General features: G+C 42.8%; 2 protein-coding genes across 2 annotated transcripts; one reads left to right on the forward strand and one right to left on the reverse strand.

The window, feature by feature from the left end:
- Window positions 1-1113: 1113 nt before the first annotated feature.
- derl1 (derlin 1) lies at window positions 1114-5492 on the reverse strand. Its single transcript, XM_035621879.2, has 8 exons — window positions 5160-5492; window positions 4055-4166; window positions 3884-3948; window positions 3070-3096; window positions 2771-2866; window positions 2537-2589; window positions 2223-2333; window positions 1114-1632 (listed from the first exon to the last, which is right to left on the reverse strand). The coding sequence occupies exons 1-8, from the start codon at window positions 5310-5312 to the stop codon at window positions 1470-1472; spliced, it is 780 nt and encodes a 259-aa protein (XP_035477772.1). The 5' UTR covers window positions 5313-5492; the 3' UTR covers window positions 1114-1469.
- A 1346-nt stretch (window positions 5493-6838) lies between these two features.
- Window positions 6839-15724, forward strand: tbc1d31 (TBC1 domain family, member 31). The gene is made up of 23 exons (XM_035611794.2): window positions 6839-7245; window positions 7937-8077; window positions 8708-8823; window positions 9098-9276; window positions 9452-9603; window positions 9775-9934; window positions 10043-10243; window positions 10341-10505; window positions 10622-10701; window positions 10785-10931; window positions 11034-11167; window positions 11356-11489; window positions 11579-11758; window positions 11847-12079; window positions 12217-12289; window positions 12405-12484; window positions 12586-12721; window positions 13514-13606; window positions 13848-13976; window positions 14147-14341; window positions 14754-14823; window positions 14928-15137; window positions 15271-15724. Exons 1-23 carry the CDS (start codon window positions 7175-7177, stop codon window positions 15423-15425), a joined length of 3234 nt encoding a protein of 1077 aa, XP_035467687.1. The 5' UTR covers window positions 6839-7174; the 3' UTR covers window positions 15426-15724.
- Window positions 15725-15727: the final 3 nt, after the last annotated feature.

Raw genomic sequence — 15727 nt, forward strand, 5'->3', positions numbered from 1 at the left:
GATGATTTTCCTGCAAAATAAGTGGCAACTAAGAGTTAACCGGTGAAACACCGTGTCTGGCCTGTTCTCTGGCGTGTTATGTAACCACTGGGTTCTGGTGAAGTTGACGGGATGTTTCTTTTTCATCTTTGAAGTGATCCATTTGTTTGAGCCCATTTCCAATAAAACACGTACGTAGCTCCAATTATTCTCAGAATTTGTTACGGATTAACTTTCCACTGTGGGAAATACATTAGTGTATCACAAAACAGCGTTTTGTAGTCTGCTGAAGTTAATGTTGAACATACAACTTTTCTTTTCGCTGGATTTGACCTCCGCCTCACGAGGGACAAGTTCAGCTGGAGCGACACAGCTTCCAGTTTCTTATCTCGGATTTTTGTGCTGTTCAAAAGCAATTCACAAATTCAACTAAAACTGAGAATGAGTGCACATTAGAATTGTCTCTTATCAAAGTGGAGAAAACAGACTGTTCTGATTTGCTGTCTCAGGGTTGTGGGGCTGTCGTGAGACCAAATCAAGCAAAAACACTTCGCTATATTTTTCTGCAATTTATAGAAGAATCACAAAAATAATTGGAAGATAAATTGATCCTGAAAATAAATGTTACAAACACACTGGCACGTAACTAAAGCTGAACCCCCCCACCACCCCCACACGACTCATGTGAAAGTTTTTTTTATCAGTGCTGGAAAAATAAAAAGTAAGATAATCATACACTCAGACTCACTTGTCCTTTCAATAAACAAATGTTATATTTACAAAAAAAATTAAGAGCAAAATCCAATTTTTCACCACCATTTTCGGTTAAGACCACATCTTACGACGGAGAGAGACAGGGGCTTTGAAACATTTTACAACCCGTGTACATTCAGACCTGGAAACGGTGCTCTCCTCCGTCACTTTGCCCACGTTCGGCGTTGGTAATTACACTGTAATCTGATATGGCAACACAGAGACAGAGGACAGGGAACACGTGAATCGAAAATCACCGGCGCGCTGGTGTTTGCAGCTGCAACATCTCTTGTCTTGACAAGTGCAATGGCACCGTGTGGGGAAGAGGTGGAGGAGGGATGAAGAAAAGAAGGAGATTAAGGATCATCACATTACAAAAAACCCAAAAAGAAACAATTTATTCATGTGTTCTATCTGCTTCAACATGGACTCATCCGCAGTAGTTGAGTAGAGTAGTAGAGCGCTGGCTTTGCTTGGTGAACTGAGCCCACAGCCAGAGTCAGAGTCCTGCTGTGTGCTGCTTTCTCAGATAAAATGCGTGCTTCCTCAAATTTCAGCCTGTCATATCCTTTAAAACTCAACATGAAGTTGAATCAAATAAGATCAAGGTAAGAGTTTTTTTTTTTTAATTCCCACAAACAGAAGAATGTGAAGAAGCAAGCATTTTAACTTGAACCGTCAGCCGCACGGCCATTTTATTTGTCGGGAGCTGAGGAGGAGGGTGTAGCCATCTCCTCTCATTCACCCCCCAGGCGGTTGCCTTGGCCCCAGTTGTAGCGTCCTCCTCCTCCTCCTCCTCCCCCGCCGCCTCCTGCCGCCGGCTCCTGGGCGGCCGGTCTCCTGGTGGGAGGGACTCCAAAGCCCGACACCCCTCCCCTCCTGTTAGGGAAAAAACGATGCCTGGAGAAAGGAGGAGAAAAAAGATGGAGAGGTGTGGGATGAGATGACAATATGAAAAAACATTTAAAATTATGGAATTTTATGGAAAATCTAAATTTAATTAAATGAAAATGAATTTTTAAAAAATCATACTTTATGGGAAGAAAATTCGTTTATTATGCTGTTGTTATTATGTCTCCCTGTGTGCATTGGTGGCCAAAGGTTTTCCCTTTCATAGTTTTATTCATAATATCTAAAACACTTGTTTGTTTGGAAGTAAAACCAATAATTAATCCAAAATCATTTCTTTGTCACATCAATATATATATAAAGTTTTCAAACAAAAGCTGCTATCGGTCACAAGAAGCTACCAAGTAAGGCTGTAGTAGCAAAACCTTTAAATATATCAAAATTAGTATGGGGGCATTTTTATTCCTTTAGAGGAAAAATGACTTGTCTGTTCTTTCAGGAATTACATTGTCTCACATTTAAAGCTGCATATAGCCTATATCCCTGAATCTGAACAATGACGTCAGTGTGTTTCAACTTTAATAAAAAAGAGGCTGAAACTTCAAAATAAAGCCAAGGATGGAAAAAATCTAAAAACTTACAAGAACTCTGGTGTGGAGAGGAGGGAGCGTCCACCCAGGTCCATGGGGTATTTGAACATGAGGAAGAAGTAGAGGTGACCCACCAGGTTGCCCGTAAGTTCATTCACAAAACTGTGCAAAGTAGGAGAGATGAAGATTAATCCCCAGTAAACACTGCTGGTTTGACATGTACATTTTTAGACGTAAAACATAAACATTTCAGGTTATTCCTGATTATATTTCTGATTAAGTTTAGACACTGAATTGTGATTCATATTAAAGTGTGTGCAAAAACTTTTTGACTTTGATTGTACTCATTCAAAATTGTCACTTACGAGCCTCCAATGATGAAGTTGAAGACCAAGATGACCCAAGGTAGATAATGTGCCTGGGACAGAGCAACAGAAATATGAAGCATTTTCATTAGAACTATCTCCATGTTACGTGGAACAATGATGATATGATGTTTTTTCTGTTCTGATATCAATAGGAAATATTAGCTACCTTTATATGACACTGTTGACTAGTTTAAAAGAAATGTACCAAGTGCTGCTGTTAAAAAAACATACCTTAAATCGTGTTCCGAACCAGAAGGACACGATCGTGTCTTTATTGAACTGAGCCCAGACGTACAACACTGACATGATCAGCGGGATCATGAGTAGCTGGAAACACAAACAGTTCGAGTTTAAATCATTGCACTAGTTGTGCTCACTTATGCCCGATGACATAGAAAGAGCCTTAATTTTAATGCCAAAAAAAGCATTAGGTCACAGATGTTGTAAATACTTTATATACTAAACAGTGGCCATGATTTCATGTTGCGATATAAATAACAGAGGGGGAAAAAAAAAAAGAGGACTCTCACCCGCATGTTCATCAGCATCCCAGTTATCTGCAGATACAGAGTCAAGGACGGCAACATGAAGGCTCGGTACAATCACAGCTGGAGCCTTAAGATTACAGAAGCTGGTGACTTGGGGGGGGGGGGGGGGTGCTGGTTTAATTCCCACACAGCAGCTGACTCTCACCCACCCCTTCCCCTTCTTCCCCTTCTTCCCCTAGAGCAAGGTATCTGACCTTGGCAGATCAGACTTTGCCTAATCTCCCACACCTCACTTTTTTTTTTTTTAAATCACCCATTTCCACAATTAGCCTGAAAGTGCCGAGTGCTGAACACGTGGTGTGAGATGAGGTCTGGGGATTTTTCTCAAATGTGTCTTATGGTCAGAAAATGCAATGTGAAAAATCCAGACAAGCAGTGAGACTGTCAGAGCTGAACTAACTCCTGACAAGACGGCACAGTGTTGGAGATGTGGGCCAGGCTGCACTGCTGGTGCTGCATGTGACCTAGATAAGGTTTCTCTGCTCTGCAGGGGTAGACTGACACTGGGCCACTGGCACAGAGCCAACCTGACATGACACAGTGCTGCTGCAGAGAGAGAGAGAGAGAGAGAGAGAGAGAGAGAGAGAGAGAGAGAGATGGGTATAGAAAAGATAGATGAAAGAGAAATGCAGAAGGGGAAAGAAAGCAGCACAGTGGGAAACAGGCTAACAGGGATGTGACCTCAGATGATGAAGGGATGACTTACAGTAGTTTTTTTTTCATTTATCTTCTGACCAGATGGTTTTAAAGTTTTTAAAAAAAGATATATTATTGTGACATCAGTCAAAAAGGATACAACAATGCAGATCCAGTTGAAGAGGAGCATGAAGACATAGTCTGCAGGTCTGCTCTCAAACGCCCCTGCAAGAACAAACAGATCAGCGTGACAGGAAGAGCATTTCATGTGGCTGCATGTGTGTGTGTGTGTGTGTGTGTGTGTGTGTGTGTGTGTGTGTGTCTCTCTCACCTGTCTCAAGCCGAGAGGAGTAGTGGTAGAGGAAATACAGGTTGACCATGTACAGGAACCCAGTTTGGGGGTTTACGGGGAAATACAAGGTGGATGTCACCGGCCTCCAGAGCTGAAACACAAACATGAGACACGTTCATCATCCATGAGAAATGTAGTAAGATATCAACAGGGCAGTGGTTTTACTTATAAGGGTGTGATCGTGACACATATGGAGTCTCTGACGAATCGCAATGGATGACTTCCGAGCACTCGAACGGCATCCGCTGGTTGTTCCTCTGCAATCCATGAATTCATTTTTTTTTTTTAAAGAAAAATTCATCTGCATCAATGTGGTTTATTGTTTCAGCTGTTTAACGAAGCTAAAATGTATTCTCTGCAATATGAAGATTTAATGATGTCATGTGATGTATGAAAGTCGTGTATTCAAAATATCAATTTAGTAAATGTAGATGACTATCATCAAGAGTTTAGATCAAAAGAACTGATTATGTTATTGTGCTCACAAGGGGCCTTGTGCGTTTCAGGTGGTGTACAACACCATTATATTAATGGGTTATTGTTACTGTGTATTAATGTTGTAGCTGGTGGAGGTGACACCAACTTCTTCATGTACTGATGGGTAGTTTAATTAAATATACATCACTCAAGTAAAAAGTACATGCAGTTAAAAGTCGTACAGTACTTACCCCTAATGCAACTAACTGGGTTTACGTGGTTCATTTTGCCCTGAGTTTAGTTTTTTAGGAGACATATTTATATTCTGGAAGCTGACTGCTTATGTTACACCACATAATATCACATGAAACCACTCGGCTACTTTCTCTGACTGCTATATATAAACAGTATATTTTCATCGGTGTTATTTTTACACCTTATTCCACCGTTGCTAAATGAAGTGGCATTTTGACAGCAACCGGAAGTGTTCGCCTCCGACGTCTCGCCCTCTCATTGGCTGTCGCACCAGTTCGGGGCCTGCTCGGTGAGCACCGCTAGTAGCCACCTGCTAACTGACCGAGCGAATCCACAACACAACACAACACAACACAACCATCACACACACACACACACACACACACACAGGGGACGAAAAAGAACAACTCACGTGAAATCTGTAGAAGATCAGCTCCGGGACCAGGACGAGGTGCCTTAAATCGATAAGTCCTAGTTTCCCAAATAAGGGAACAGCTATCGAGGCAGCGAACCAAGACCGGGTGATGAGAGGGATGCTTCTGAACCAGTCCCCGAGATCCGACATCTTTCCATATGATTTAATACCTATTTATATCCTCGAAGACAAGACCCCCCCTCTCTACAAAAGAAACGATCGATCCCCCCCGAAGTGTGCGACCCCTGGCTGCCTTGATTTAACTACTTCCACTGCTAAGTTTACATGACGTGGCTAATAAAAGGAAGCTAGCTCTACATGTGATCAAGCTAACCTGGGGCTGAGCGCACGTATCCGCTTTGGCTTTTCAAAGTAAAACAATTAGTACAACTTCTATAATAAAACCGCTTCTAAGCAAGAGCATTTCCTGGTTAATCAAGAAAAGTGATATGCTACAGCATGAATACTTTTTTTTTGCCAGAATGAATTGATGACAAGTATATTCTTAGGGTAAACTACAAGAGAAAGGTGATTTTTATTCATGGGCTGGAACAACTAATATCAATAGTAAAGGAATAATTATAGAGGAATGTAACAGACATTTCTCTTAGGAAAATCTACAGTTGCTCAAAGAAAATTAACTTCCCATTAAACACTACACTCAGATTAAATTCAAATGTACATTTGTCTTCAGGCTCGTTAATTTTTGTTTATGTTGTCTTGTTCATAGTATCACGGTGACAGTGGCCATTACCTTGGCAATAACAAGTCATTTTGCCAACTTGGGGATTTATGAAGTTGACTGGTTTATATCACGCTCTTAGTTTGAAAAAAACCCTCTAGAACCGGATGTGTTTTTATTATCTAACACTTACATCTCTTGGCTTTGTTTTGCACTATTATAGTACTTCCTGTGATATTTGCAAAAGCTCCCACTTTGACCATCCAGAGGCAGCCAGCAACAAAAAGAGACGTGACAGAAGCAACAGTCTGTTTCAGTTTCAAACGGCAGTCACCTGTGGAGACTGAATGTACTTAGTTATGTTCCTACCCTGGGGAAGACCAAGTGACACATATATATATATATTTCTCAAGGATAAATAAAGGTCAAGTCTTATTACCTCCGGCAAGGAGAGAATGTGATTGGTTTAGTTTGTCTGTTGGCAGATTTACTCAAAAAGTTATGGATTGAATTGTATGTCAAGTTTTCGGAGGGATAAAAACAAAACAAAAGAGAAACTTTGACCTGAGCACACTGTGCTGGTAGTTTCGTCTCAGAGAAACTCAGATCTACTGGATTATCACTGTCAATATTATATCAACACAGGTCTACCAGTAAACCAGTGCTGGACTGGTAATCTGGCATTTTTCCCGGTGGGCCGACGCTCTTTAGGGGGCCGATACAATAAAAAAAGAGAAGAAAAATAAACAACTTTTTTAATCAGCTCAGTCCTGTATTTTAATCATAAATAATTTTACAACATTTGGACCAAAAAGGATAAAATGGCAATTTAAAAAAAATTGATATCAAAAGTGTAACGTGCGGCAACTTTAATGAATCTCTATAACATGTCCATCTCAACCTTTATGTTGGGAAACACAATCAATGGAAAATAAAAGCGCCGTTAGGTTTTTTGAACTACATTTCCCATAATGCCACAGTCTGTTTACCGTCTACGTCACATTTAAGCGACAAAATGACCGTTATCAAAGTCGAAAAACTCGGAAAACGGTGAACACAACGTCGTCTCTGAAAGTTTATGTGTCTGTTGAGCTCCGACTAAAACGTATTCTTGCTGCGCTCTCATTCAATATTTCTTCGGCGTTGCTGCTCGTAGTTTACAGTCGAATACACCGAGTGGTGCTCTTTTCAAATTTCGCGCTGTTAGCGCCGCCTGTGCAGAGATTAGCCGGCTAGCCCCGTTAGCTAGTTACCGGTGAACTGACGCAGGAACACGAAGTTCCGTAAAGTACAAATGTGTGTACCGAGTTGTCGCGGAGTTGTTTAAAAGATGGAGGTGACGGACATTGGGAATAAAGAAGAGGGGAAAGTCTGGCATCGAAAACCAACAGCAGGCAAAGGGTAGGTGTTCAAATCCACTCAACGACACTGGATACGTCTCCTGTGGTCACCAGGTGATGAGGGGGGAGGGAATATTAAATATGTACATCATCCACTGGGAACATGTGTCTTGTCTCAATCTAAATATATGCATGAAAACCACATTGGTCTGTGTCAACCTAAGTCATATATTCTTCTGTGATATATTTATTTTTGACAGTGATTTCACATTGTGTTCAGTCCAGTCTAGGTTGTGGGGGTTGATAGAATCTTTAGCAGTCCAGAGAATTATGTCATTTCACACTTTCAAGACTAAGAAAATAAACGTAAATCAAATCTCAACTGTAATGTGGTCTAAATGTATAATATTTAGAATGTCCCATCGTTGTATGTGTAAGTGATGATACAGTTAATACAGCGCTAAAACATTTGTCAAAATACCGTGATGTTTCCGTCGATCTAAACAGAAAATTAAATTGTAACATATTGGATAATTGGAGGAATTGTCTTGAGTCATATAAATTAAAAGAATGCCGCTGAGTGGCCCTTCTGCAGCTGAAAGTTTGATTATGGGACAAGTTGTGCAGCATTTCTGCCACTTTTTTCAGGGTAAATTCTGACCACTAGAGAGCAACAGTGGTTCACAGAATTAAATTTCATTATTGTTTGCGAGTCGTTGTCCCCTCTAATGTCTCCTGCTTGTTTTCCTCAGTGTGTTAGTGACGGTGGCCCGCACTGCTCAGCAGGGCAAGACGGTGCGTTTCCTCCACGTGGCCTTTGACACCACTGGAGATTCCTTTCTGGCTGGAGATCACCATGGCAACATCTATGTCTTTGACATCAGCAGAAACAGGTGATTGATTGTGCTCAAAGTGTTTGCCACTTGAATTATATTTTACAAAAATGATTTGCTCTACGAGGTTTGCAACATGGAAATAATAGCATGTCCACAATTTACAATGTAAATGTTACGTCTCCTCTCTTCCTTGAATTGTGTTCGGTTCCGTGTTGAAAAAGACACAACAACACCTTTGTGCACATGACAATGATTGAGATCACCGGACATTCCTTCAATTTGTCATGGACACATTTCAGGCCATGTCTCACTCAGTATGCCGCGCATCACTCTGCTACTCATCGTCCTCCACTGGCTACTCGTGAAATCAAATTCACTCCACCAAAGAACGTCATCTCATTGCCATCCCTGCACAAAAGGCAATCACAGACTGTTTTCGTTAGTGTCTCACCGATGGTGGAGCCAACGACCAAATGCTATCAGAGCAGCAGCTTCCCTCTTTTGCCTTCAAGAACCCTTCGAAGGCTCATCTCTTCCTGAGGGCGCCTCCTCTCCTGACACCCTAACCTGCCTTACTGTCTTCACCTGTGCTCCTACACTTTGTCTTATTGAACAGATTTAGCTCTCAGTAATTACATTTATCTAATCCTATGTTGTTGTTTTTTAATTGCTTCTTCCTTGGGGTAGATTTCGTCTGGTGCAGAAGACAGGACAGGCCTGCACTGCTCTGGCTTTCACCCTCCGCAGGACCACAGAGTTCCTTGTGGCGCTGGCTGACTACACTGTCAAGTGCTTCGACAAGGGTAGGATAGACACATACACATTGCACAGTGGTTTGTTCTTTTTATTGTAATTATTAGGGTTATTCGATGTTTTTAGGTTTTCAAGACACAAAACAATGTCAAATGAAAGTAGCTACTTTTTGTTCTCTACTGCTTTTTTTGTTCTCATTGTATTTATAATTTAACCATCACAACAGACAGTCAGCATTGCCTTTCTTTCAGACACAAAGCAACCACTACAATTAACTATAAATAAACTTGCCCTCCACATTTTTTCTTTTGTGTCTTTGAACAGACACAAAGCAGCTGGTCAGTTGGATGCGAGGTCACGAAGGAGCAGTTTCATCCGTCTCTGTCCACAGCTCGGGCCGATACGCCGTCACCACGTCCTCAGACACCGCCCAGCTCTGGGACCTGGACACCTTCCAGAGGAAGAGGAAGTTGAACATCAGACAGTCTGTTGGCATACAGAGGGTAAACAATAGTTACAAATAGTAGTTTGATCACTTCAGAAAGTTCATCATTTATCTGCAGAAGTCTGACAAAGTTTTGGTCATTATGTCTTGTAAATGAATGGTATTACATCCGGTTCTAAATTAGTTATTTGTCCTATTGTTGAATGTTCACATCACTATTGTTTGTGTTGCAGGTGTTTTTTCTGCCTCACAGTAACACCATCCTCAGCTGCTTCAGTGATGACTCCATCTTTGCCTGGGAGAGCGACACACTGTTCTGCAAATACCAGCTCCCTGTTCCTGACTGCGGACCTAAAGTCTCCTACAAGGCCTTTGCTGTCACACGGTGGGTCTCTCACGTCACAATCCTCAACTCGCTCAGTAATTTATGTAGCTCTTCATTGTATTTCTCTATGATTAAATAACATCACACTTCCAAAGCACAGTAAAAGTTAAAGTCAATATGGATCAGAAGGTCTTCACCAAACACTTATATATGCCTGATTTATTTTGACAGTGATGGTAAGAGACTTGTAGCAGGCGGCCGCTCCAACCTGCTGCACATGTGGTGTCTGGACAGCCAAGAGCTGGTCAGGGTGATTCAGATGCCCACGCAGGTCCGAACTGTCAGACAACTTGAATTTCTGCCTGACAGCTTTGACGGAGGAGCCAGCCAGGTACCCAGACAACGAGACCAGTAAACTTCAGATCCTTCCCCATTTCCCCTGTTCTTTTGCTATAGATTTGTGACTTGGGTTCATGGCTTTTTTTTCTTTTCTCCCTAGACACTAGGTGTACTGAGCCAGGATGGTGTAATGCGTTTCATCCACATTCACACCTGCAAGCTGCTTTTCCACATGGGATCCCATGATGGCGCCATCACCACAGTGGCGGTCAGCCCTAACGGCAGACATGTTGTGGCCATCATGGATAATGGCAGCATAAATATCTACAATGTCCAGTGTCTCACACAGGAATTAAACAAGGTGACCGTCAGTTGTAACAACAGTACAATGTTCCACAAGGTGGAGTTTTCAGATTGTTTATTTTGTGTTTCATATTGGGTGTCTGTCTGTCACACAGCCTCCTCCCTCCAGGGTGGCAGTAGTCTCAGATGGTGACCAGGAATTGTCAAACCTAAAGGTCAGGGTCAGGTCAGAGGTTGTCCAAAGACCTGCCATGAGCTTGGCTAGGAAACAGGTGAAGGTACTCAGACCTCCTGCTGTGTCTACAGCTGATGATAAAGAGGTGGGAAATCATACAGGCATGCTAAAGTTGTTTTGATTTTTTTTTTTTCCCCTGTATATTTTGTCATTCTCTTCATTCTCTGACCAGATGTAGTGATTGTGTCATTCTTTGAACAGAACGAACTTCCAGCCGGTCTGAATAAGAAGAGACTCGTGGCTCTCCTGAAGACCTTTGGAGAATTTCCTGCCAAATACAGGTACGGATTCATTTGTGTATCAGATGAGCAAAGAATGCACTGCAATTATTTTTGCAATTATTCCGTGTATGTTTGTGTTGCAGGATGTTTGTGTGGCGGTCTTTGCTTTGTCTCCCAGAGAACCATGCAGCATACAGCAGTCTGACTGATAAGGGCCTGCATTCAGCCTACCTCACCCTGCACAACAGATACCCCATCAAGAGCCTCAAGTTACAGAGAGGACTTCAGAGGTACTCTCTCTTTCTCACTCTCACTCTGACTCACACACAACTGCAACTCTTTTTTCTATTTTTTAATAAATCTTTGAGCCCTCACTCTTTTTCACTCCACAGGGTTTTGTCTGCTTTAGGCCACTGGGCAGCCATCTTTGGAGAGGTGGAGTACCTTCCCCTGGTGGCCTTCCCCTTCGTCAAGCTCTTCCAGAACAACCCGATACTCTGCTTCGAGGTGGTGGCTACTGTCATAGGTGCTTCAACAATACGGATTATGGAAAACAAGCATTTTCACATGAGAGCTGTTGACATTCTTTGAACGACAGTTTTTTAATCGCTGCTGTTTCATTGGTCACCAAATGTCATTTGGCAATGTCAACTTACTGACAGTTTAATAAACGTGAATGTTGGAGTTTTATTGACTCGGACATTTGTTCTGCAGTGAACTGGTGCCAGCACTGGTTCGAGTACTTCCCCAACCCTCCTCTGAACATCCTGAACATGGCGGAGAACGTTCTGGCTCATCATGACAAGGAGCTGTTGCAACATTTGGTGGACTGTGGCATCACTTCACAGGTAACAGCAACACGAAGCTGCAGCAGCTGGAATAAAAGGGTTATGGTTAAACACATTATTTAACACCTCTGTTTCCCATGCCCCCTCAGCTCTATGTGTGGCCCCTGCTGGAGACCTTGTTCTCAGAGGTTTTGACTTGTGATGAGTGGCTCCGACTCTTTGACAACATTTTCTCGAACCATCCATCTTTCCTGATCATAACCTGTGTGGCCTACATCACCTGCTGTCGTGAGCCGCTGCTTCTCTGCTCCCAGAAACAGGATTTTGAGGTAACAACTCAAGGAGTTGCCAAGGTCAGCCAGTAAGATTTACAGTCTCAAAATTTTCTCTCATCTCTCCTGTTTCCCTTGTTTTCAGTATTTCTTTCACCATCGTAACAACCTGGACGTGGGAGCCATGATAAAGGAGGCCTACCGGCTGCTGAGCTGCACGCCTGCGGACATCCATCCCAGGACTCTGCTGTCGGACTTTACACCACTGACCAAGGGCCAGTACCCCGTGTTCAACCACTACCCAGAATTCATAGTGGAATATCAGAGCCAGGAAAGGGAGAAGATACGGTTGCAGGAGAAGGAGTATCTCCGTGAGAGGTGAGATTACAGATGAATCATGTGAAAAGAGGCATTTATTTATTTATTTAAATCAAAATCATATTGGATTATAACATTTAAAGTCAGTGGTGTGCAAAGATGCATCACATGTGAGTGTATATGTGTTGTCTAAACAGGCAGGAGGTGTCGGCACTTCGGGCAGATTTTGTGCGTCGTAATGCTGAAGAGGAGACGTATTACACTCAACAGGTAGATGGGCTGTGCAGCTTGGTTGTTGACTTGCTCATACAGTTTATCATTATGTGAAACACAAGTCTGGCATGGAAATTTTGTAAACAGAATCATGGTACATGATTGAACACAGGAACTGCTACAGAAGGCGGAGGAACAGCGCAGAAAAATCCTGGCACAAGAAGAGGAAAAACTATCACAGCAGAGAACAAAGTAAAAGCACAAGACACAGACAGTTCGACAGAGAAGTTATGAGAAACAAAATGATGTGGAGCACTGAAAGTGGTTGTTGACACCTGCTCTGTCCTCTGTAGGTTGACCGCCATGAAGAGAGAGCTGAAGGTGAAGGAGATTCAGCTGCTGGACGCAAGTAGAAGACGCTTCCTCAAACACCAACAAGACCTGAGAGCCTCACAGATACAAAGACTGGACCAGGAGATCGGTAGAAAGGTAAACACACGGTTCAGTTGCTTGCCTAATGGACGCCTTCCTAAAGCTGTAACCATGCACTGATTGGACGGTACTAGCTGTCTATCACGCTGCATCCATGCCCCAATGTATACGGTGCTTTATCGTCTATTTTACTTTAATGGGACAATAATTTACAAAATGAACATCATGCTGTTTTGAAAAAGACTCAAACTAGCGATGAGACCATTAACTCCTCAGGAAAATGTTTACGTTAAATATCAAGTGAGAGAAGTAGAGTCAGTTTCTCATAGACGTCTACAGAAAGTGGTGTCGTCCTCTGCTGAGCATTCGAGAGAATGCAGGTTTCAGGCACTTGCACGTTTGCTGCGCTCTCTGTTTTTTTTTAAGTTAAGATTTTATCTGACTTCATTATTTATTTAATTTTTTATCCCAAACTAGCCAGTGAGTCATAGCTGCAATAAGTGTTGCCAATTTATTCTTTAAACCCCAGGACAATTTTTTTCTCTCAAGTTTGTAATCTTCTACTAAAAGCTGCTCTCTGGATAGATCATGTATTTTGCTGCAGGCCAAACTCAAACACTGTTTGTCTGTCTCTTAATATTTTACCATCTCTACCGCCTGCGTCTATGATTACTCTCACTGACTCAATACTGCATCACTTTAACTTTCTCTGTGAGTTATCGCATTAATCCCAATGTAAGTAGATTTATTTTTATGTCTAACATTTGTTTTAACTGTTGGTATCTTTTTTTGAACTTATCAGCTGTTTCCTACATACATACATGCAGTAACTTTCATGTCCTGCCACAGATGGATCTCCGAGAGAGAGAAACGGCCGCAGCTGTCGAGGACCTGGAGGTCAGACAGATGGAGCTGGAGGCTCAGAGGAAACGACTTGAACAGGTATTTGAATTTTTTTCCGACCATAATTTCTCTCTTCAACATGTGAATTAGGTTTGCATGTGTGAAATGCCATAAAATGTTTAGTTAACACTGCACTTTCTTACTGGATATTGAATAAATAACATTGTATGACGCCAGCAACACGTCAGCCAGCAAGCTTTGACCAATGTTGCAACTGTTAAGTTGGTGTAATAGGCCCTTTGCAACAACTTTTTTTGCTGATAACATTTACTGTTATCAGCACATGTTGAAGGAGCAGGAGCACGTGGGGCGGGAAGTGGAGGAGGAGGTGGAGATGAGGATGAGGAAGGCGGAGAGAGAGGAGGAAAGCTTCACAGAGCTGCTGCACCGCACAGAGACCAACATGCAGGTTAGCGACACATTCCAGTAATGTAGCCAGAGTGATAAGTTTGAAATATGCCACTACTCTATCTTGATGCACTCATACATCTGCCTCACAATCATCCAACAAAAATATTTTGGAACAGGTATCAGTGATGTCCTCCTCTTGTTTCCAATAACGTTCTCCCCCGCGCACAGAGCCTGGAGGAATCCCTGGCGGATGCGTGCCAGCTGGGCCTGGAGTCGGACTGGCAGAGGGACGTGGCGGAGCGCCTGCAGCGGGTGGATGCCGAGCAGGAGAGGAAGAGGGAGCGGCTGGCAGCGCTTCACAGGCAGACCCTGGCGGAGGAGGAGAGGTTGGCTGACACCATGAGGGATGTGGCAGGAAGAAAGGTGAGAACAACGAGAGTGTGTTTGTCAACACATCAATTTACATACTGATTTTTGGCTTTTTCTTTGAAATCACTTGTGGGCGTTTGTTACATTCGATGCTGTGGGAGAAAAATGATTGATATTTTTGTTGCTTACTGGGAAACACGACATCGGACCATGTAAATCAATCAATCAATCAATCAAAACTTTATTTGTACAGCACCTTTCATACAGGTTTGTGCAGTTCAAAGTGTTTCACAGTCGACTGTCGAGCCAAAAACGGACAAAACAAATGAAATTGGTGATGAAATTCTCTTTTACAGATTTTGTCTGAAGTATGAATTATCGATGAAGACAAATTGTGGGATTTGTTAACATAAGCTTGTTTGCTACTGATATTCAATTAGTCAGTTGAGTATTTGTTAATTTGCAGTGGGATGAGGTGATGAGCAGTAGAGCCCAGTTACAGGAGCAGCGAGAGGGCTGGTCTTCAGCAGACGCAGGTATTAACACACACACACACACAAACACACACACACACACAAACACACACAGAGCTGCCCTGTCTGGGCGTCGATGTGGTACTACAGTGTTCTCTTTGTGTCAGATGAGCATACGAGACATACAAGGATGAGGTCACCAGGTTGGACTGGAGGACTCCCACATAGACCCGGCGCTGGCGCCAGCGCTGCTCATGTTGGAACCAACGGTGCCGGTCGACCAATCAGACCCAACACTGCAGCCACTCCGAGGCAGGCGGGTACCAACACGGTGTGTCTGAACAGCAGCTCACCGTCCGAGAGCACCGCCACCAACTGTAAGTCTCTGTAGATGGGATCTTCTTTGTGTTATTTTGATTGTGCAACGACAGCAAGATGACGGTCAGAAACACAAAGTGAACATGGACATAACATTCCTGTTTGTCCTTCTCTTTCTCTCTCTTCTGTCAGTCTCTCTGGACCGAGGCCGGGCCAAGCTGGACAGCGGCGAGAGAGAACTGCTGAAGGAAATCAGAGAGCTGAGACAGAAGCTGGCGGCCAGAGGCCGAGAGGGAAGCTCCGCCTCATCACAGTCTGTGCGCACACTGTCCTCCGTCTCCCAGTGACCACAAACTGCTCTGCATCGTCACAACGCCACAAAAAACATATTTTCCTCTCAAGCGAGCTAAGAGTCGAGCTGAGGACTGTACTGACGAGCTGCTATTGGTCTTTATCATCAGCCACCATCTCATGAGAAGCATCTACTTCAGTTAAACCTCTGGATTTATTATCACTACACCTTCTATTTAATGTTAATCTGTGGTCGTTTTTTATTGATGCATTGATTCTATGTGGATAAGGACTCATACAGTTTTGTCAATGGTTCTCCATTTTGGATTTTTATTACATTCTCTAACCCTCTAAAAAC

Source organism: Scophthalmus maximus, chromosome 1 (genome assembly GCF_022379125.1).
Source record: "Scophthalmus maximus strain ysfricsl-2021 chromosome 1, ASM2237912v1, whole genome shotgun sequence".
Taxonomy (NCBI): Eukaryota; Metazoa; Chordata; class Actinopteri; order Pleuronectiformes; family Scophthalmidae; genus Scophthalmus; species Scophthalmus maximus.